This window comes from Papio anubis, chromosome 14 (assembly GCF_008728515.1).
Source record: "Papio anubis isolate 15944 chromosome 14, Panubis1.0, whole genome shotgun sequence".
Lineage (NCBI taxonomy): Eukaryota > Metazoa > Chordata > Mammalia > Primates > Cercopithecidae > Papio > Papio anubis.
Window position 1 is genome coordinate 88757773 of NC_044989.1, and position 23541 is coordinate 88781313.

At 39.1% G+C, this 23541-nt stretch overlaps 2 gene segments (V, D, J or C); both read right to left on the minus strand.

The window, feature by feature from the left end:
* The window catches only part of LOC103877257, an 856781-nt gene that overhangs the window by 376466 nt on the left and 456774 nt on the right, over nucleotides 1-23541 (minus strand).
* Nucleotides 16771-18609, minus strand: LOC116270353. The segment is given in 2 exon segments: nucleotides 16771-17794; nucleotides 17964-18609. Coding segments are annotated over 2 exon segments (611 nt in total).

Genomic DNA, 23541 nt, shown 5'->3' on the forward strand with positions numbered 1-23541 from the left:
AGGTGAGAGAGGATGATATTACTTCCAATATTTCGGGTGGTGTACATCCCCCTCTGATATTGTTCCTAATCTCCAGCGGGGGAGAAGATGATATTGCTGCCAATATCGCAAGGGGTGTCACCCTTCTGTGATATCAATCACAAAATACAGGAGGGGATTGGAGATGATGTTACTATCAAGATCTTAAACAATTTGTGTGTCCACACCCCTGTGATATTGTTCATAATATCTGGGGGAAAGAGGATGACGTTACTCCCAATATGCCAGGCAGTGTGCCTCTGGTGTAATATTGTCCGTAATAGCCGGTGGGGAGGGGATGATATTACTCCCAATATCTCGGTGTTGTACCCGCTTCCCTGCATGATATTGCTCATAATACACAGATGGGGAAAGGATGATATTACTCCCAATATCGTGGGGGGTGTTCACCCCACCCATGTGATATTGTTTGTAATACCCAGGGCAAGTCTTTCCCGTGTTGTTCTCGTGATAATGAAGAAGTCTCTTGAGTTCTGATGGTTTTATGAAGAGGAGTTCTTCTGCATAAGCTCTCCCTCTTTGCCTGCTGCCATCCACGTAAGATGTGACTTGCTCTTCTTTGACTTCCACCAAGACTGTGAGGCCTCACCAGCTATGTGGAACTGTAAGTCCATTAAATCTCTTTTTTTGTAAATTGCCCTGCCTTGGATATGTCTTTATCAGCAGTGTGAAAATGGACTAATACAGTAAATTGACACCAGGACCAACAATGTGGAAGTGACTTTGGAACTGAATAACAGACAGATGCAGGAATAGATTGGAGGGCTCAGAAGAAGACAAGAAAATGTGGGAAAGTTTGAAACTCCCTAAAGACTTGTTGAATGACTTTGACCAAAATGCTAATAATGATATGGACAATGAAATTCAGGCTGAGGTGGTCTCAGATGAAGATAAGCAATTTTTGGGGAGCTGGAGCAAAGGTTATTCTTGTTATGTTTTAGCAAAGAGATTGGTGGCATTTTGCCCCTGCCCTAGAGATTGGTGAAACTTTGATTTTGAGAGAGATGATTTAGTATATCTGGCAGAAGAAATTTCTAAGCAGCAAAGCATTCAAGAGATGACTCAGGTGCTGTTAAAGGTGTTCTGTTTTAAAAGGGAAGCAGAGCATAAATGTCCAGAAAATTTGCAGCCTGACAATGTGATAGAAAAGAAAATCCCATTTTCTGAGGAGAAATTCAAGCCAGCTGCAAAAATTTGCATAAGTAACAAAGAGTCCAATGTTAATCCCCAAGACAATGGGGAAAGGGGCCATGACTAAAAGGGGCCAATGTAGAGCTCATGCTGTGATTTCAGAGGGTGCAAGCCCCAAACATTGATAGCTTCCAAGTGATGTTGAGCCTGCAAATGCACAGCAGTCAAGAATTGGAGTTTGGGAGCCTCCACTTAGATTTCAGAGGATATATGGAAATACCTGGGTGCCCAGGCAAGAAGTTTGCTGCTGGGCGGGGTGCTCATGGAGATCCTCTGCTAGAGCAGTGAGGAAAGGAAATGGAGGTTGGAGTGCCCACAGAGTCCCTACTAGGAAACTGCTTAGTGGAGCTATGAGAAGAGGGCCACTCTCCTCCTGACTCCAGAAGTGGTAGATCCACTGACAGCTTACACTATTCACATGGAAAAGCCAAGACACTCAATGCCAGCCCTTGCACGCAGCCAGGAGGGAGGCTGTGCCCTGAAAAGTCACAGGGACAGGGTTACTCTGACCAGTGAACCCACCTCTTGCATCAGTGTGACCTGGATATGAAACATGGAGTAAAAGGAGATCATTTTTGAGCTTTAAGATTTAACTGCCCTGCTGAAATTCTGACTTGCCTGTCAGTCAACTGTTTTGGCCAATTTCTCTCATTTGGAATGGCTGTATTTACTCAATGCCTGTACCCCCATTGGGTCTAAGAAGTAACTAATTTGCTTGTGGTTTTACAGGCTCATAGGTGGAAGGGACTTTCCCTGTGTTGGATAAGACTTTGGACTGTATACTTTTGAGTTAATGTTGAGATGAGTTGAGACTGTGGGGGACTGCTGGAAAGGCATGACTGGTTTAGAAATGTGAGGACACGATACTTCTGAGGGGCCAGGGTTGGAGTGATATGGTTTGACTGTGTTTCCACCCAAATCTCATCTTGAATTTCCACAGGTTGTGGGAGGTACCTGGTGGTTCGTAATTGAATCATGGGGGCAGGTCTTCTTTATGCTGTTCTCATGATAGTGAATAAGTCTCATGAGATCTGATGGTTTTATAAAGAGGAGTTCCCCTGCACAAGCTCTCTCTCTGTCTGCTGCCATCCATGTAAGATGTGACTTACTCTTCCTTCTGCCATAGTTGCAAGACCTCCCCAGTCATATGGAGCTGTAAGTTCATTAAACCTCTTTTTTTTTTTTGTAAATTGCCAGTCTCAGGTATGTCTTCATCAGTAGGGTGAAAATGCACTGATACAGGATTCAGACAAATTTAGAGTTTTAATGGCTTCTTGACAGATTTACCCATTTATATTATGAAATGTCTATTTTTTTCCTCTTGCATTAAAATCATGACCTAGTTTCTTTTGTTCAGTTTTTGCATAATATGTACTTCTTATCCTTTCATTTTCAAAGCCATTCTATATTCTTACCATGGTGTGTATTTTATGAGTAGCATACATCTTTGATTTTAATCCTGTTTGATAATTTTATGATTTTACTTGGAAAGATTTGTCCATTTACAATGCAATTATTTATAAAGTTAGAGCTAAACGTACCATCTTGTTTTTCATGATTTTCTTGATTTATGCTTTTATCTGAATTAGTCAATTTAATTATGTTTTTTTCTTATATTAACTTGCTAAATATCTAAGTTTATTATACAGCAGGTAGCCTCAAATTATTACTGCCTAATACACATAGAGTGTATTATAATTTCTTTCTCAAATCACTCCTAAGAAAATGATGGAAGCAGAATCAACTTTTGGGAGCTCATCTATGTCCTGCTGGGTTGACCTGGAATGTGTGATACAACCTAAGGTAACCTTTGAGTCACTAAGGACCTAGAGCTCTGTGAGATGCAGCACTTCCTCATGAGCTTGCAGTGGTATTAGGGCCCAGCCTTGAACACCAGACAGGGGTCTCTCAACTCTGTGATTCCTCCCAGGAAGTATATGAGAACTTCCATCTGGGTTCATATCTCAAACACAACCCCCCAGTGTCTTACATACTGCCCTCTGCTCAGAGTCTTCAGATGGTTATTTTGCATGCGGTAAAAAGTTAGCTTACATATTATCTTGCATTGATCCAGATTCCATTTTAGATAGCATACACATGTTCCTTTATTCTATCAAACGTGGTCCTTATTGTTGAAATCCAGCTCTGGAGTTCAGAATACTACTTTTTTACTTCAGTATGTTGTGATTGAGACTATGAAAGACTTTTGGCACTAGGTCTTTATTTTTGCATATATTTGCTGCAACATATCTAGTAATTTAAAAAAAATCTAGACTGTGAAGAGTTTTATTTTGGGTTATCCCTGAAAAAAGTAGGATAAAATATAGAGTTTGCTGCTGTCCTGGTCAGGGGTCTGCCTTAACAAAAGTGGAGTGGGGAGGTGGAAGAGGGGAGGGAAACAGTGTTTTAATATCACCAAACCTTATCAATGTACATGTACTCTAGTAACTGCTAAACCAAATCCAAAGAACGTATTACTTCTGTGTTGCAAGTAATCAGTCTCAATTAGATGCTTGTTATGCAGAATGAATTTCATTAATGAATGAATATAGGGAAAAAAGAGAGGATTAGAATGACCTCTCATTAAGCTTTCTCTTTAATGTGTACTTTGCTGGCAGTAATAAACCCCAATATCCTCAATATCCACCCTGGTGATTTTAAGCATAAAATCTGTCACTGACACACTGCCATTGAATCTGTCTGAAACTCCAGGGTCCCAGTTGGAAACCAAATAAATCAGGAGCCATGGAGGTTGGCCTGGCTTCTGTAGGTATCATTTCAAATAGGTGTATCCATTACTGTGAAGGAGGCTGTGACTAAGCCTGTAGGAGACGGAGGCCAGCTCTCCAAGGGTGACGGGCAGGCAGAGTGGCAGCTGGGTCATCACAGCATCTCCATTGAATCCTGAAATAATAAGAGAGAAGTGCAAGGTTATGTACAAACATTGTGAGCCATTTTGATAATTTTCTGTCTGGTATTTATGTTTTGCTCAATTATTTTTTGTGCGTGATTGTGGTTAATATTCCCCAAACGTACAGGTTTAAAAGGAACCGAGATTTGCAAGGCACAAAGGGGCTTCTAGAAGTCACCTACCCCATCCTCCTCTTTCTGTGTCACAGCTTTCACTAAAGTACATGTCCTTGCTCCTTCTGGAATCTTCCTCACTCACAGATCTAGATATCACATGCCCCACCCTGGAGGACAAGACACATCTAACACAAGGACAGAACACACATGGGAGGCAGTGGGGCCCCCAGAGCTCACCCTCCCACCCCATTCTCTTCCCTCATCTCCCTTCTGCCCTTTTCAGGGACCCAGAGCATTAGTACCCCTGGGAGCTGAACAGGGAGCCTCACTGTGAGAAGGTGAACTGAGGAGTCCTGATCAGTGAGGGCAAGGCTAGAGCTGAGCTTTTATCTAAGACTCACAAGAGAAGGTCCTCCCTAAGGGACAATATGCAAATTCCTTGGTGAGTGCAGTGAGGTGGAAAGAACCAAGGAGAAGGTGGGGGCCTCTCTTGTGAGCAAAATGACTTAAATATATTTTATGTTTTTAAGGAAATCAAGAGAGGTAAAATCTGTGTTGCTTGAGTGTCAGAAAGAACATATTTAGATATTTCCTGCTGTTTCCCTTACCAGATTTCTAGTTCTTTAGGACTTTCTCGGGCATGTTTTACACTTTTCTTTAATAAGATTGAGCTATCATAAATATTTGGTGATTCTCTTTTTTTTTTGAGACGGAGTCTCGCTCTGTAGCCGCCCAGGGTTGATGGTGGCCGGATCTCAGCTCACTGCAAAGCCTCCGGCCTCCCGGTCCACCATTCTTCCCTGCCTCATAGCCTCTGGAGTAGCTGGGATCAGCAGGGCGCCTACCACTCCTCGGGCCTCGGGCTATTTTTTGTATTTTTAGTAGAGACGGGTTTCTCCGTTAGCCAGGATGGTCTCGGACCTCCTGACCTTGTGGATCTCATCTGCCTCGCCTCCCAAAGTGCTGCTGATTGGCTTGAGCCACAAGGCCTGCCTAAGGTGATTCTTATTTCTTTGTTTAGGTTTATTTAAAAGATTCTAGGTTTGTTTTATTTTATTTATCTAAGATAAAATACACACGCAAAGGGTGGAAATCTTAAAGGTGCAAATGTGTGACAGGATCCAGATCATTTCATGTCATGATCCACATAAAAACATAGAAGGTTTCCAATTCTCTCGCTGCTTTCATTATGCACCTTCCCAGTCAGCAGCTGCTGCTCAAAACACAATCAATATAACTGATATTCTGACATCTATTTTAATTGTTTTTTTCCTGGAGTCAATCTTTATATCAGGTAAAGTAAACATTTTTTCTAGCTTCTTTCTTATTTCTTTCATTTTTTGAGGCCTTGATTCCTTCTTCTCAGTTTGAATTACTGTCTGCTGTCATTTCTGTGATTCTGAAGAATTTTCTCATGAGTTTCATGCAAGGCATATATGCTACTAAAGAAATAATCTTTGTATAATGAAGGAATATTTCTACCTTGTCTTTACATTTAAGTGAGTGTTTTGCTGGATATAGAATTTGTGGTTGAGTTTTCTCTCCCAGCATTTAAATATATTATTTGACTGTCTTCTCAACTTCATTGGTAAATATGAAAATTTAGCCAATAGCTTTATTTTTACTACCTAGTATACAGTAAGTCAGTATTTTAGTGATGCATTCCAAATTCTCTGTGTATTTGTCTTTCAACATTGGTGCTATAATGTATATAGTTATGAATTGCATTGTGCTTATCCTAAAAGGTTTTCACTGAGTTTCTTTCATGTATAGATTAATATGTTTTATCACATTGAAAAATGATTTTCATTATTTCTCCATTTTTTTCTTTTTCAGTTTTTATTTTAGAATCAGAGGATACATGTACAGATATGTTACCAAGTTATTGTGCACGATGCTGAGGTTTGGCATATGACTGAACCTATTAACCAGGTAGTGAACATTGTACCCATAGGTAGTTTTTCAGCCTCTGCCCTTCCTCCCACACTCTCCCCTCGAGCAGTCCCCAGTGTCTAGTGTGCCCATCAACCATGGACTGGACAAAGAAACTGTGGTATATATGCACTGTGGAATACTATGCGGCCAAAAATAAGAACAAAATCATGTCCATGCAGAATCTTGGAGGCAGCTGGAGACCATTTTCCTAAGTGAACTGATGCAGAAACAAAAAAACAAATACCACATGGTCTCACTTATAAGTGGGAGCTAAACATGGGTACACATGGGCATAAAGATGGGAACACGTTTTTTAGCCTCTTTCTATCTTCTCCTTTGTGATTCCTAATACAAATTTGTTGATATTATTCACATGGATGTATAATGTCTGAAGTTTTATACATTTTCTTTATTATTTTTCCCTTCTTTATATGAGATCATTTCTATTGACTTGTTTTTCAGTTCACTGATACTCATGTCATCTTAAATTGCTGATGATGCATTTTTCCCTTCTTTATATGAGATCATTTCTATTGACTTGTTTTTCAGTTCAGTGATTCTTGTGCCATCTTAAATAGCTGATGAGTCTATCTAATACATTTTTCAATTGAGTTGTTGTAATTTTCATTTCTAGGATTCCCAGTAGTTCTGTTTTCATATTTTTGTCTCTGTTTGAGAGCCTCTATTTTGAATCATTGTCTTTACATATTCTTTTTAAAATATTTTATTATAGGTTAAAATAATTACTTGAACATATATTTGACAAGGGTGGAGCACATAGACACCATGGAGATGGACCATAAGGCAGGGAGTTCAGAATTAGATTAGGTGAATTTGGATCTCTGACAACAAGAATGCTCTTGTGAGATTTAATTATTTTCCATGTTTTATGTTTCTCATATTACAAATAGCTTCCATTTTTAAGATAGTAACTATACAACTTATGTAACTATCTATTTCAGCTTATAGATGCCTGGAAATTTCTAAGAGAAAAATTGATGAAAAGATGGTTTTTCTTCGTCCCCCACATCATCCTCTGCCTGGGACCTGACTTTGTCTTTGAGCCAGTGGAATCTGTGATGACATTATGAGTTGCACTGTGAAATCATGGCAGGGCAGGCTGTGCTCTGTGTGGTGTGGAGGACAGGGTGACACTCCTTCAGGGTCAGTGATGCTGGGAGTTGGAGGGGAGAGATTCAGCATGGAGCTGCCTGTGAGCTGTCCCAGCAATGCTCTCTGGACACTGGTCATCTCACAAGTGTACTTGGATGCCACTGGATGGCCCAAACGTGGGCTCAGGTTGGACAAGGACAAAGCTTTAAGGATGAGTAGATGGGGCTCATTTGACACTCTGAAGTTTTAGCACAACCATAATGAATCATATGGGAAGAGACTGGAGTCACAAGGTTGTGATTTTTCATTTGGTATTGAAATATATGCTCTCTGCTCATTTTTCCCTCCAGGATGTAACTACTGATATACATTTAACCATAGTCACTGTTTTTAATTGTTGTTTTAGGAACTGACAGCCTGTGTGCACTATTCCCAAGTAACTGGGAAGCCAGACCATCATTCCTATGGGTGAAGCCAGGAAGTGACTGCGTATGTGAACAAATGTGAGTTTCATGTACATGTCTCCAGATCCACAGGCCACTGATCTGGTGAGAACCTGTAGTCATTTCACTTTCCCATACCCAGGTGAGAGGACACCTTGATCTGTGTTCTTTGATGAACTCTAAACACTGGACCATATTCTGAAGGTATAGTTCATACTCCTGTGCTAGTGGGACTCTCTCACTGACATGTATTGTACCCTCTGTGTAGGACAGTATCTGATATATACAACTTGTTTTCTGCTAAATACCCATCAATCATGTCATTTGTGTCTTCCATAGGGGTTACCTGCCCTATGGCTATGGGGTCTTCCAAAAGAATGGTCCAAAGGTGGAGCTGTGAGACTGTAGCTGGATGAAAAGTATAAGCTTCAAAAAAGGGTAAAGAAGTGGTGATAATAATAATAATATTCTAAATTAGTCTGGGCTCTTGACTGTGATTACTGGTAAGTGGGAAAAAGTCTAGGTTTGGTTTTATTAGTTTTATTTCATTTGATAAAACAGCTAGAGTAAAGTGCACAAATCTTGAATGTACAACTGAATAAAGTTTATGTGTAACTCATTGTCTGGATGGAATGATAGAATATTTCACATTCTCTTGTGCTTCCCTCGTGAACAATCTTTGTCAGTTTTCACCCCTCCCACCCAGCAAAAGTAACTGTCTCTCTGACATCTACACAATCATTTAGGTTTTCCTGTCTTGAACTTCTTATAAATAGCATTAAGGGTATTTTTATCTTTTTAGCCTTGGTATTGTTTCTTACTACTTTTGAGGCCTTCATTTCTTCCAGTGGACTTAGGGTCTTGTCTGTTGTCATTTCCTGGGATTCTGAAAGATTTTCTCTCAAATGTCTTGTAAGACATAGCTGCTATGAATGAATCTATTTTGTTTATTAGATAATTTTTTTGCTTTTTCTTTTGAAGGATATTTTCACTGGATGTAGATTTCCTGGTTGCCTTTTTTTTTTTTCCTTTCAAAATTTAAATATATCATTTCACTGCTTCTAGACGCTATTGGTCTCAGTGAAAACTTAGCCAATGGCTATGTTGTTGTTTCTCTGTATATAGTGTCTGCTTTCATTCTTGATGCAATGAAGATTTTCTCTTTGTCTTTCAACGTTTAAAATAATGTGTTCAGTTATTAATTTCTATTGATTATCTAAAAGGGTTTTACTGTATTTTTTCATCTAAGAGTATTTTTTATTAATTTTTAAAAGTTTCTGCCGTTATTTCTCCAAATATTTTTTCAGCCACTTTCTCTTTCCTCCTTTGTTACTCTCATTGTACATTTGTTGGTATCTTTTACTCTGAGCTATAAATCTCTGAAATCTTCTACCATTTATTCTAAACATTTGCTTTAGACTCAATAATTTCTATTCCCCTATTTACAAGTTAACTGATTGTTCTGCCATTTCAAATTGCTATTAGACCTAGCTAATAAATATTTAAATTGGGTTACTGTACTTTTCATTTCTAGAGTTCCCATTGGGCCATTTTTTATACTTTCCATTTCTCTTCTTGAGGCCCTACTTGCTGAAGTTTCTTTTTTTAATATTTCCTTTCTTATGTGAATGATTGTAGTTTTAAAAATAATTATTTGAACATCTGCATATTAACTGCTTTGTAGTCTTTGCTAAAATCAATAGTTAGGACAAGTTAGAATCAGCTTTCATTGGCTATTTTCTGTTGTTATTATTGTAGTTGCTTTATTTTTGTTTCTTCAATATAGATCATACTCCTCTGTTTTTTCTAGGATTTATTAAACTGTAAACTGTATATTTTTGGTAAGATTTTAGGGTTCTTGTCTTTAGATTGTGAGTTTTTTAAATTTAAATTTTAATTATTTTAGAAACAGGGTCTCACTCTGTCACCCAGGCTGGAATGTGGTGATGTGATCATAGCTCACTGCAGCCTTGGCATCTTGGGCTCCAGTAATCCCCCAGCTTCATTCTCCCAAGTAGTTGGGAATATAGGTGCATGCCACCACTCTCTGCTATTATTTTTTAATTTATGTAGAGACAAGGGTGTCACTATTTTGCCCAGCCTGGTCTCAAACTCCTGACTTCAGGTGATCCGTCTGCCTCAGCCTCTCAAAGTACTGGGATTACAGGCTTGAGCCACCATGCCAGGTCTTGAATTTGTTTCATTTTTTCTGATATTTTAAAAATTTTCTTCTTAGTTACTTGTCTGAACTTACTGATAGTACCTGACTTATAGTAGTTGGAGTTATAATTTTTTGACTTTCAGAAAGTGTGAAAGTGATATGCATTCAAATAGAAATAGTACTTCTAGTATTCATATGACTATTCCATTTTCTCTTCCAGCACAGTATCCAATAAATTACATAAGATATTCAACACTTTATTGTAAGATCAGCTTTGTGTTAGATGATGTCGCCCAACTGTAAGCTAATAGAAGTGTTCTGAGCACATTTAAGATAGGATAGGTTGAGCTTTAGATATATTACATGTATTTTTAACGCATGATATTGAAAAATCTGTATCTCACGTGGTGTTTGACCACTGATATCTCTGCTTCTTTTTATTCTTAATATTAATCTTTAGTTTGAATTTATAGGAAATGCACATGTATCTGCATAGCTTAGTGGTCACCAAGGATTTGAGAAGAATATTTCGCTCAAATATCTGGACCTTATAAATCTATCTTCTGTCAATCCATCTGTGTGTAGTTTAAAAGGCACATGCAAAATGCAGCTAGTTCTTACTTCCCTCTGGTTTTACTTTGCACTGGCACTCCTGGGTCTCATCATTCCTATCTATAGCTTCCAAGTCATCAGGAGTGTGGGCAGAGATTGTTTCAGCATGTAGCTCTGTCTTATCCAGGAATCTGCTATTTACTGTCAGCAGGTGTACTACTTGCCCCAAACAGGGCCTCATTTTGGAATAGCAAATCTGTGGGCTTTTACTGTTAATTTTTTATGGAGTTCTCCATGTTTAGCTGGAAACACTCCTTGACTTTACTTAAATCCACCCCCTTCAGCAGCAAATTTGCTATCCTCATATTGGTAAAACTCCAGTTCTTTATTCATGCTGACTGAGCTGAGGGTAGAAGGGTGCTATCACAGGGCAAAAGGCTACAGACTTTTTCTGTTCTCCTTCAAAGCACTAGTACTTTTTTTTCCATAAAGAATACATGTCTTTAATTATTCTGTGCTTTGCTAATTTTCAGTGCTGAAATTGCTTTCATATTTTAGCTTTATATTTGTATGTGTGTTTGTTGTTGATTTTTGTACAGAAGATGTATTAAACTCTTTGTGATACCATAAACAGAGATACCTTCTAAATTGCATTTAAATGAACATATTAGCCATGCTGAAGCGGAATAAGCTTAAGGACTAACAAAAGTAATTTTGGATTTGAGAACTTGGACTCTGCATTCTCAGTTTAAAGAGAAACCAAGATCTTCAAAAATAGAGAATCCCAATCCCTAGATTTCACATTCATGAAGGAACCCACTGTCAATTTTTAAGATGCCTTCTTAAAGTGATTATACTTCTGTAAGTGATTATACTCTATATAATGGGAGCTGTGATTGTCTTTAATAGAGACAGAATTAGAAATAGGAAAAGGTGCAAAATAGGAGGAAACTTGCAGAATTGTTTAAAAAACATCTTTTTCTTATTTTTTAGTTTCTTGTGTATGTGTACGTGTTTTAAATTTATTTGGAAATATTTCAAACTTAAAATTTTAAAAATATAGCAAAGATGCTTCCCATATACTCCTCTTTCAGCTTGCTCTAATGTCCGCATCATGCATAACCACAGTGTAAGTATCACAACCATGAGATGAACATAGATATAATGTTATTAGTTAACTCCTTTAAAATACCATATGGATTTCACTGATTTTCCCATTAATGCCATTTTTTATATTATAAGATAAAATTCAGTTTTCCACATTTTATTTGACTATCCTGTCCTTAATATCATGAAATCTGTAACAGTTTTTCACTTTTGTTTCTCTTTCACGGCCTTGAAACTTTTGAAGGTTACTGGCCAGTTATGTCAAAGAATATCCTCCCAATTGAGTTTGTATGATGTTTACTATTGATTTAATTCACACCATTAATTTTTGGCACGAATAATACAGATAGGATGTATCCTCAGTGCTTCATAGCAGATGTTACATAATGTCAACATGTCTTATTCATGATAATAAATGAATATGAACAATGAAATCTATTTGGAAGGAAGTCTTGGAGAAAAATAATGAAAAGAGCTGCTTCCTTTATTATTATTATTATTATTATTATTATTATTATTATAAGTTCTAGGGTACATGTGCACAACGTGCAGGTTTGTTACATATGTATACATGTTCCATGTTGGTGTGTTGCACCCATTAACTCATCATTTGCATTAGGTATATCTAATAATGCTATCCCTCCCCCCTCCCCCCTCCCCACAATAGGCCCTGGTGTGTGATGTTCCCCTTCCTGTGACCAAGTGATCTCATTGTTCAATTCCCACCTATGAGTGAGAACATGTGGTGTTTGGTTTTCTGTTCTTGCCATAGTTTGCTGAGAATGATGGTTTCCAGCTGCATCCATGTCCCTACAAAGGACACAAATTCATCCTTTTTATGGCTGCATAGTATTCCATGGTGTATATGTGCCACATTTTCTTAATCCAATCTGTCACTAACGGACATTTGGGTTGACTTCAAGTCTTTGCTATTGTGAATAGTGCTGCAATAAACATACGTGTTCATGTGTCTTTATAGCAGCATGATTTATAATCCTTTGGGTATATCCCCAGTAATGGGATATCTGGGTCAAATGGTATTTCTAGTTCTAGATCCTTGAGGAATTGCAACACTGTTTTCCACAATGGTTGAACTAGTTTACAGTCCCACCAACAGTGTAAAAGTGTTCCTATTTCTCCACATCCTCTCCAGCACCTGTTGTTTCCTGATTTTTTAATGATTGCCATTCTAACCGGTGTAAGATGGTATCTCATTGTGGTTTTGATTTGCATTTCTCTGATGGTGAGTGATGATGAGCATTTTTTCATGTATCTGTTGGCTGTATGAATGTCTTCTTTTGAGAAGTGTCTGTTCATATCCTTTGCCCACTTTCGATGGGGTTGTTTGTTTTTTTCTTACAAATTTGTTCTAGTTCTTTGTAGGTTCTGGATATTAGCCCTTTGTCAGATTAGTAGATTGCAAAAATGTTCTCCCATTCTGTAGGTTGCCTGTTCACTCTGATGGTAGTTTCTTTTGCTGTGCAGAAACTCTTTAGTTTAATTAGATCCCATTTGTCAATTTTGGCTTTTGTTGCCATTGCTTTTGGTGTTCTAGACATGAAGTCCTTGCCCATGCCTATGTCCTGAATGGTATTACCTAGATTTTCTTCTAGGGTTTTTATGGTTTTAGGTCTAACATTTAAGTCTCTAATCCATCTTGAATTAATTTTCATATAAGGAGTAAGGAAAGGATCCAGTTTCAGCTTTCTACTTATGGCTAGTCAATTTTCCCAGTACCATTTATTAAATAGGGAATCCTTTCTCCATTTCTTGTTTTTTCAGGTTTGTAAAAAATCAGATGGCTGTAGATGTATGGTATTATTTCTGAGGACTCTGTTCTGTTCCATTGGTCTAGATCTCTGTTTTGGTATCTGTTCCATGCTGTTTTGGTTACTGTAGCCTTGTACTATAGTTTGAAGTCAGGTAGCATGATGCCTCCAACTTTGTTCTTTTGACTTAGGATTGTCTTGGCAATGCAGGTTTTTTTTTGGTTCCATATGAACTTTAAAGCAGTTTTTTCCAATTCTGTGAAGAAAGTCATTGGTAGCTTAATGGGGATGGCATTGAATCTATAAATTACCTTGGGCAGTATGGCAATTTTCACAATATTGATTCTTCCTATCCATGAGCATAGTATGTTCTTCCATTTGTTTGTGTCCTCTTTTATTTCATTGAGTAGTGGTTTGTAGTTCTCCTTGAAGAGGTCCTTTACATCTCTTGTAAGTGGGATTCCTAGGTATTTTATTCTCTTTGAAGCTATTGTGAATGTGAGTTCATTCATGATTTGGCTCTCTGCTTGTCTGTTACTGATGTATAAGAATGCTTTGATTTTTGCACATTGATTTTGTATCCTGAGACTTTGCTGAAGTTGCTTATCAGCTTAAAGAGATTTTGGGCTGAGATGATGGGGTTTTCTAAGTATACGATCATGTCATCTGCAAACAGGGACAGTTTGACTTCTTCTTTTCCTAACTGAATACACTTGATTTCTTTCTCTTGCCTGATTGCCCCAGCCAGAACTTCCAACACTATGTTGAATAGGAGTGGTGAGAGAGGGCATCCCTGTCTTGTGCCAGGTTTCAAAGAGAATGCTTCCAGTTTTTGCCCATTCAGTATGATATTGACTGTGGGTTTGTCATAAATAGCTCTTATTATTTTGAGATACATTCCATCAATACCAAATTTATTGAGAGTTTTTAGCATGAAGGGCTGTTGAATTTTGTCAAAGGCCTTTTCTGCATCTATTGAGATAATCATGTGGTTTTTGTCTTTGGTTCTGTTTATATGCTGGATTATGTTTATTGATTTGCGTATGTTGAACCAGCCTTGCATCTCAGGGATGAAGCCCACTTGATCATGGTGGATAAGCTTTTTGATGTGCTGCTGGATTCGGTTTGCCAGTATTTTATTGAGGATTTTTGCATCGATGTTCATCAGGGATATTGGTCTCAAATTCTCTTTTTTTATTGTGTCTCTGCCAGGCTTTGGTATCAAGATGATGTTGGCCTCATAAAATGAGTTAGGGAGGATTCCTTCTTTTTCTATTGATTGGAATAGTTTCAGAAGGAATGGTACCAGCTCCTCCTTGTACCTCTGGTAGAATTCAGCTGTGAATCCGTCTGGTCCTGGACTGTTTTTTGTTGGCAAGTTACTAATTATTGCCTTAATTTCAGAGCCTGCTATTGGTCTATTCAGGGATTCAACTTCTTCCTGGTTTAGTCTTGGGAGAGTGTAAGTGTCCAGGAAATTATCCATTTCTTCTAGGCTTTCTAGTTTATTTGCGTGGAGGTGTTTATAGTATTCTCTGATGGTAGTTTGTATTTCTGTGTCGGTGGTGATATCCCCTTTATCTTTTTTATTGTGTCTATTTGATTCTTGTCTCTTTTCTTCTTTATTAGTCTTGCTAGCAGTCTATCAACTTTGTTGATCTTTTCAAAAAACCAGCTCCTGGATTCACTGATTTTTTTTGGAGGGGATTTTGTGTCTCTATCTCCTCAGTTCTGCTCTGATCTTTGACCAAAGTTGAAATGAAGGAAAAAGTGTTAAGGGTAGCCAGAGAGAAAGGTCGGGTTACCCACAAAGGGAAGCCCATCAGACTAACAGCAGATCTCTCGACAGAAATTCTACAAGTCAGAAGAGAGTGGGGGCCAATATTCAACATTCTTTTTTTTTTTTTTTTTTTTTTTTTTTTTTGAGACGGAGTCTTGCTCTGTCGCCCAGGCTGGGGTGCAGTGGCCGGATCTCAGCTCACTGCAAGCTCCACCTCCCGGGTTTACGCCATTCTCCTGCCTCAGCCTCCCGAGTAGCTGGGACTACAGGCGCCGCCACCTCGCCCGGCTAGTTTTTTGTATTTTTTAGTAGAGATGGGGTTTCACCGTGTTAGCCAGGATGGTCTCGATCTCCTGACCTCGTGATCCACCCGTCTCGGCCTCCCAAAGTGCTGGGATTACAGGCTTGAGCCACCGCGCCCGGCCTCAACATTCTTAAAGAAAATAATTTTCAACCCAGAATTTCATATCCAGCCAAAACAAGTTTCATAAGTGAAGGAGAAATAAAATACTTTACAGAGAAGCAAATGCTTAGAGATTTTGTCACTAGCCGGCCTGCCCTACAAGAGATCCTGAAGGAAGCACTAAACATAGAAAGGAACAACCAGTGCCAGTCATTGCAAAAACATGCCAAACTGTAAAGTCCATTGATGCTAGGAAGAAACTGCATCAACTAATGAGCAAAATAACCAGCTAATATCATAATGACAGGATCAAGTTCACACATAATAATATTAACCTTAAATGTAAATGGACTAAATGGTCCAATTAAAAGATACAGACTGGTAAATTGGATAAAGAGTCAAGACCTATCAGTTTGCTGTATTCAGGAGACCCATCTCACATGCAGAGACACACATAGGCTCAAAATAAAGGGATGGAGGAAGATCTACCAAGCAAATGGAAAACAAAAAAAAGCAGGGGTTGCAATCCTACTCTCTGATAAAACAGACTTTAAACCATCAAAGATCAAAAGAGACAAAGAAGGTCATTACATAATGGTAAAGGGATCAATTCTTCACGAAGAGCTAAGTATCCTAAAAGTATATGCATCCAATACAGGAGCACCCAGATTCATAAACCAAGTCCTTAGAGACTTACAAAGAGACTTAGACTCCCCTACAATAATAATGGGAGACTTTAACACCCCATTGTCAACATTAGACAGCTCAATGAGACAGAAAGTCAACAAGGATATCCAGGAATTGAACTCAACTCTGCACCAAGAGGACCTAATAGACATCTACAGAACTCTCCACCCCAAGTCAACAGAATATACATTCTTCTCAGCACCACATCACACTTATTCCAAAATTGACCACATAGTTGGAAGTAAAGCACTCCTCAGCAAATATAAAAGAACAGAAATTATAACAAACTGTCTCTCAGACCACAGTGCAATCAAAGTAGAACTCAGGACTAAGAAACGCAATCAAAACAGCTCAACTACATGGAAACTGCAGAATCCTGCTCCTCGATGACTACTGGGTACATAACAAAATGAAGGCAGAAATAAAGATGTTCTTTGAAACCAATGAGAACAAAGATACAACATACCAGAATCTCTGGGATACATTTAAAGCAGCATGTAGAGGGAAAGTTATAGTACTAAATGCCCACAAGAGAAAGCAGCAAAGATCTAAAATTGACACCCTAACATCGCAGTTACAAGAACTTGAGAAGCAAGAACAAACACATTCAAAAGCTAGCAGAAGGCAAGAAATAACTAAGATCAGAAAACAACTGCTTCTATCACTCCTTCTACTTGGTCATTTGCAGACGTCATTAGGAATAGTCTATTTCTTCCTTTCCTAACATGTACTTTATTTTTACAGACTTTAGTCCTTTTACAGTCTACTGCATCATAGAGAAAATTGAAGAAATAATTTAGTTCACTTTTAAATGGCAAATGGTTCTATAATAACCATTTGCCACTGAAATGCTAATAGCCTGAAGAAAGAAAAAGAATGGGATTTATTCAGCCATGGTAGTATCTTCACATGAACAGCTTTTACCAAGTCAACTATTTGGATAAACAAATAGAATTTTCTACTATTTAGAATGTTGCAGAATTCAAATGGAGTGGTGTAGCATGCACTGACCTACTTTTACTGATAAAGTGAAGAACCACTGAGGCTATTTAAGGATTCATACAGTGAGACATTATTTCTGGAAACCTGGGATTCTGCTGCCTCAGTTGAAGAGAGTCCAAGAATCAGAGTCCAAATTGTTCAAGGATTTTTTTTTTTAGAACCACAAAAATGTCCAAATAGAGCAGAGTTGCTAAAACCACACTAGCTGTCTATAAAGGAAGCAGCTGGTAAATCTAGTAAACACTGATGGTCTTGTTGAGGTTTTTGTTTCATGTTGAATCACTGTGGGAGATAAGTTACTAGTCTCCTGACAGTAATAAACTGCAAAATCTTCAGGCTCCAGGCTGCTGATGGTGAGAGTGAACTCTGTCCCAGACCCACTGCCACTGAACCTGTCTGGGATGCCAGTGGCCCTGCTGGATGCACCATAGATGAGGAGCCTGGGAGCCTGCCCAGGTTTCTGCTGGTACCAGGCTAACTTGCTGCCAACACTCTGACTGGTCCTGCAGGAGATGGTGGCTGTTTCCCCTAGAGACAAAGATAAGGTGGCTGGAGATTGCATCATCACAATTTCTCCGGTGGTATCTGAAATTGGAAACAAAACAGAAATGCACTCATGTAATCTAGATCAAAACCACTGTCTTTGAGTAGAGGCAAATTTGTTGATCTAAATTGAATTTTAATTATATTTCTTGCAGAGCAGAGGTGGCAGGAGTTTTCAGTGATGTGCAAAATCACCTCATGTTCCCCTCACCTGGGAGCCAGAGCAGCAGGAGGAAGAGAAGCTGTGCTGGGGCTTCCATGGTTCCCTCTGGGTCCTAACTGAGCAGTTCCTCCCCAGGGCTCTGACCCAGGCATTGATATGGGCTCTGGAAGGTAGGGCAGCTGGGAGGGACATGCAAAGCAGCTGGGGTGGGAGCTGGGCTTCCAGCTGCAGGACCACCTGCTTCTTCCTCTCTGCACGGAGCATCCTGCGCCTCCCTGGTTGTCAAGTCACAAAAGTCTGTTGGTTCAGTCTGAGTGTAGAACTTCTCCCTTGTGAGCACAGAATTTCACCTCTGTGTGTTTCTTCTCCTCAGTCACCTAAATTCAGCCAGATGATGTTTGGCACAAGGCTGTTAAGAACAATATAAAAGTTGTGCTTTCATTTCTCTCTTCCTGTCTTCAATATGCCCAGTCATCTCCCTAAGTGCGTTATTGGATCTACTGAAGTGAAGAGTCAGTTAAAACTTAATCTTCCAGACACACCTTTCATTTGCTTGTTAATAATGTTTTCTGAGGGTCATGAAGCTTTCCATTAACCCAGACACATACCCTCTTTGAGTTAAAAGTGAAAAACTTCTGTTCACAGTCACATGTCCTGGCTCCATGGCTTGCCGATTGCTTGAAATTGATCAAGTAACTTCACTTCCTTGTGTCTCAATTTCCATGTCTGTGTAACTGTGACAATAGTGGTACCTATCTTACAGTGCTGTAGACAGTTTGAGGAAAATAAGATGAAACACTTACAATAGTATTCAGGACATTATGGGGCAATTAATTTTGTTTTTATTGGTTGAATATTCAGCACTACAGTCATCATTATCATAAATATACTTACTTAGCATGGAAAATAGTCTTAAATCTAATCCAAGAATGCTTTATCCACAGTCAAATTAAATTCTAGGGCTTTTTTTTCAGTAATTGTACACAACTCTTAAAATCCTAATGATTTGGTCTTAATCTGTGCTAAAGTACTCAGAACTTCAATCATTCCCATCCATCCTTGTCTAACGCATTACTTCTTATCATCCGTTATTAAAATGTTACCCTATGAAAGGTTGCCATGTCCTGTTGCTGTCCTTCTTTCTTATGTAATCATGATTCTAACTTGTTATCTTTTGTGTTATTCTTGTCCCAGGACTGACAATAAGGACAGGCTACCATCATTACTTATGGGCTCGCTCAAGTATAATTTTTTCAGGCTTGTTATCTTGGAAATGTGGACTGTGTCTTGCAAAGAAACTTACGCGTTTGGTCAATGTGTTATGAAATAAAAGATTTTATCTACCTATGATCCAATATTTAATTTAGACTGATTTGAACAGATTTTTTTTTTTAGTGACAAATAGGAGAAGATGATATAAGAGGAAAATACAATACAATGGAAAACACAAGCTATTGTAACTGTTGCTTCATGGATTTTTACATATATATTAGACGTATGCTGGGTATATGTGTGCAGTGATGATCCAAAACTGAATGGTAACTGGCTTAAGGAATGCCTGTATTACATTGGGTCTTGTCTGCTTTTCCAATTATGAACAGAAAGCTACACTACTATTTGTATGAGTATCAAATCTTCTAGCTGCCTGAGATAGAGGGAAAGAAGATTTACTGAGATAAAAGCCTTGGAAGTAATAAAGGTTTGTCCTGTGATGTTATGGCTGTTGCTGTGGTTGTTGTTGTTAGGAAATACAGTGGGAGTGAAAACAGGTAGATTTACAAGCCCTGATCTTCCTCAAACTCATAACCGCTTCTAGAGATGGACAGATGGTGGTGCAGGAATCTCTGACACCTCTAAGGAAGTCTTTTTTGCTCTTTCCAAAGTCTTTTCTGATAAGTATTGTTCTGAGTCACAGATTAGGTGGAACTGGGTGTAGATGAAAGGACTACAGCAAAAGAAGAAGTTTTCAATCCCAGGTAGTTGTTGTAGGCACAGGGAAATTGAATTTTTCATAGATTTATGCCACACTTGTATCATGTTGGGGAGAGAGGCATCAAACCAGGCTCATTCCTGAATTGTTTTAGAGAGAAGGAACTATGAACTTCTTGTCAAATAGATGTTTAAATTCAACATTACAATTTTTTTTTTGTTTTTTTGAGACAGACTCGCCCTGTCACCCAAGTTGGAGTATAGTGGTGCGATCTTGGCTCACCACAATCTCTGTCTCCCTGATTCAAGGAATTTTCCTGCCTCAGTCTTCCAAGCAGTTTCATCAGGAATAGTCTATTTTGTCCCAAGTAGCTAGGATTACAGATGTGTGCCACCACACCTGGCTAATTTTTGTAGTTTTAGTAGAGATGGGGTTTCACTATGTTGGCCAGGTTGGTCTCAAACTCCTGACCTCAGGTGATCTACCTGCCTCGGCCTCCCAAAGTGCTGGGATTACAGGTGGGAGGCACTGTGCTCGGCCCTACTGATGATGTATTAATATTATTCACCTTCTTTAATACACCAAGTGGTAAAGTGCAAATCCACAGTTTAAACTTGAGATTTCTACTCGTATGTGAATTATACCAGTGAGGAACAGAAAAACTCTGTATTGATTGGGAAATGATGTTTGACAGTGATCAGTTTGTAAGCAGAGACTTATGTCACAGTATTTTCCACTGTATTAAATATAAAAATGGTGAGTGGGCCACGTGTGGTGGCTCACCCCTGTAATTCCACCACTTTGGGAGGCTCAGGTGGGTGGGACGAAGTCAAGAGATCAAGACCATCCTGGCCAATATGGTGAAATCCCATCTGTAATAAAAATACAAAAATTAGCTGGGCGTTGTGGTGCATGTCTATAGTTCCAGCTACTTGGGAGACTGAGACAGGAGAATCGCTTGAACCCGGGAGGTGGAGCTTGCAGTGAGCCAAGATCGTACCACGGCACTCCAGCCTAGTGAGAGAGTGAGACTCCGTCTCAAAAAAAAAAAAAAAAATGGGTGAATGGCCTCATACCCAGAAGAATCAGCATTTCTTATGAGTCATATTACCACCAGGAAATAATTGAATTGAAGCCTGTGACTGCTTGATTAAGGCTGTACAAAGAAGGGGGAAAGAAAAAGGGCACAAAATACAATATTGTAAATGAAAAGGAGAAAGTCATTACACAGCTTGTAAAAGTAAAAAATTAAGAGAGGATATTATGAGTAATTTTGTGTCAACTAACTTGACAAAAGTGGTGCAGGGCAAGTTCTTGGCCTCACTCAGGAAGGAACGCAGCGTAAGCGGGTGGTGGAAGGAAATGGCTTTACTGAGGTGGCGGTTACAGCTCTGTGACTGCTCTTGTGGAGCAGTAGTCACTTTCAGGTGTTGCCATGGTAATGGTAAACTGATATGATTCTGGTGGGCATGTCTTATGGACAGGTGCTTCCAGCGCCTCTTTCTTGTTTTAGCCAGTCTTCCAGAGTTGAGTTCCACCCACCTCCTATCTCATTGTCCCTCAGAGATTAGATACTCCTCCTTAATCTTAAGGGGACTGCAGAAGTGCAGAGTCTATTTTCTGCAAGTGCTTCCTGCTGACTTTATGGGTGCAGACTTTCCCTGCCATTTGAGGAGTAATAATCTTTGATACCTGAACTAAGGGGCCCAATGGCAGGATGCTTTCATTTGTGGGGTCAGAAGACAGAGTGGATTGGAAGCCTTGTGACAGACCATATCATCTTTACATGAAATTTAGAAGATATAAACTTTGCTAGAAGATTAAACAAGAAAATTATAATTAGAAGAGAGAGAAAATTTAATGCTCCTATGTTCAACCACAGAACTACATTATTAATCTACGTGTTTGCAAAACAACAGCCTTAAGTTTTCTAGGTTTTATAAATGGAGGTTGTGGTGTCCACCTTTTGTGCCTGCAGGACCTCGTAAGAAACATGTTTAATCCTGGACAGCTGTACCCAACTAGTGACTTCCTGAAGCCTAACAGTATTTGGAGTAATTAAGAATATTTGATAAAGGCCCTTTTATTCTGGTTATTATTGATTCTTGGGGAATCGTTTTTGTTGTTGTTTTTTGAGACAGGGTCTCGCTCTGTTGCCCAGGCTGGAGTGCAGTGGTACCATCCCGGCTGGGCTCACTGCAACCTCTGACTCCCAGTTTCAAGCTATTTTCATGCCACACCCTCCTGAGTAGCTTGGATTACAGGTATGTACCATCATGTCCAGCTAATTTTTTGTAATTTTAGCAGAGGTGTGGTTCCCTATGTTGGCAGAGGTGGTTTTGAACTCCTGGCCTCAAGTCATCCACCCACCTCAGCCTCCCAAAGTGTTGAGGTTACAAGTGTGAGCCACTGCACCCAGCCAGTTTCTTCTTTTTAAGTTTTTAGTAAGACTAAGTCTTCTGGCTGAGCAAAGAAGCTATTATTTTCTTTTGTGAAAAAGGGCACTATTTTGTTTTCAAAATTTTAAAAGGCCTTTTGAATCTGGCCTACATTTTGAATAGAGATAGAGCAAGGTGTGTCTGACTCCCTGTTTCCCACCATGGCCTGAATTAGATTTCTTAAGATTTCTTTGGTAGTTCCTTTGGACAAAAGTCTTGGAATCAAAAAATTTATAGCCAATTAAATATTCTAGGCCAGACAGAATGGAGGTGGGCAGGCACTCATTAGCCCTTAAGTGGGCAGATCACAAGGTCAGGAGATCTAGACCATGCTGGCTAACATGGTGAAACCCAGTCTCTACTACGAATAGAAAAAATTATCCAGATGCATTGGCAGACACCTGTAGTCCCAGTTACTTGGGAGGCTGAGGCAGGAGAATCACTTGAACCCAGGAGGCAGAGGTTGCAGGGAGCCGAGATCACACCACTGCACTTTAGCCTGGGTGACAGAGCAAGACTCCATCTCAAAGAAAAAAAATATTTTAAAGCAGTATTATAGCAGGATTGATAAGGAATCAGAGAGACCGAGGGGTTGAGGAGGATATTTATTATTTAAAATGATTTTGATGATTTCTTACTAAAAGTTGTTAAATATATAATGCAACGAAGTTTGTGGCAGGCTGAACTATAGCCCCCAGAAGATAACCACATCTTAATTCCTAGAACCTGTGAATGTCACATGGAAAAAAAATTATGGCAGACCGTATTAAATTAAGCATCTTGAAATGAAGATTATCCTGAATTACCTTGCTGGGCCTGAAATGTTACTGCTTTTATAAGAAAGAGGGAGACTTGATACAGACAGAAGAGCAGAAAGCAATGTGACCACAGTGGCAGAGATTAGGTGATGCAGCAAAAAGCCAACAAATGCTGGCAGCCACCAGAGCTGGATGAGGCAAGAAATTAGAGCTTCCAGAGAACAGTATAAAAATAAAAAACTAAAGCCCCAAATAAGGTTATATGTGTTAAGAAAAATTAAGTACATAGAATAATACAATATTGGGGGAAAATATTGCTTCCACAGACCTCTAAGACAAAACACTTTAGCATCAAGGCCACAACAACAGTCAGAACTGGAGGTGAAAAAGTCACAGGAGCTGATGAAGAAGCTAAAGGAGATAGCAATGATCCCAGGCCCTTTAAAAGGGAGAATAAGCTGAAAGTAACAAACACAACAGTTGAATCTCTAAGACACAAA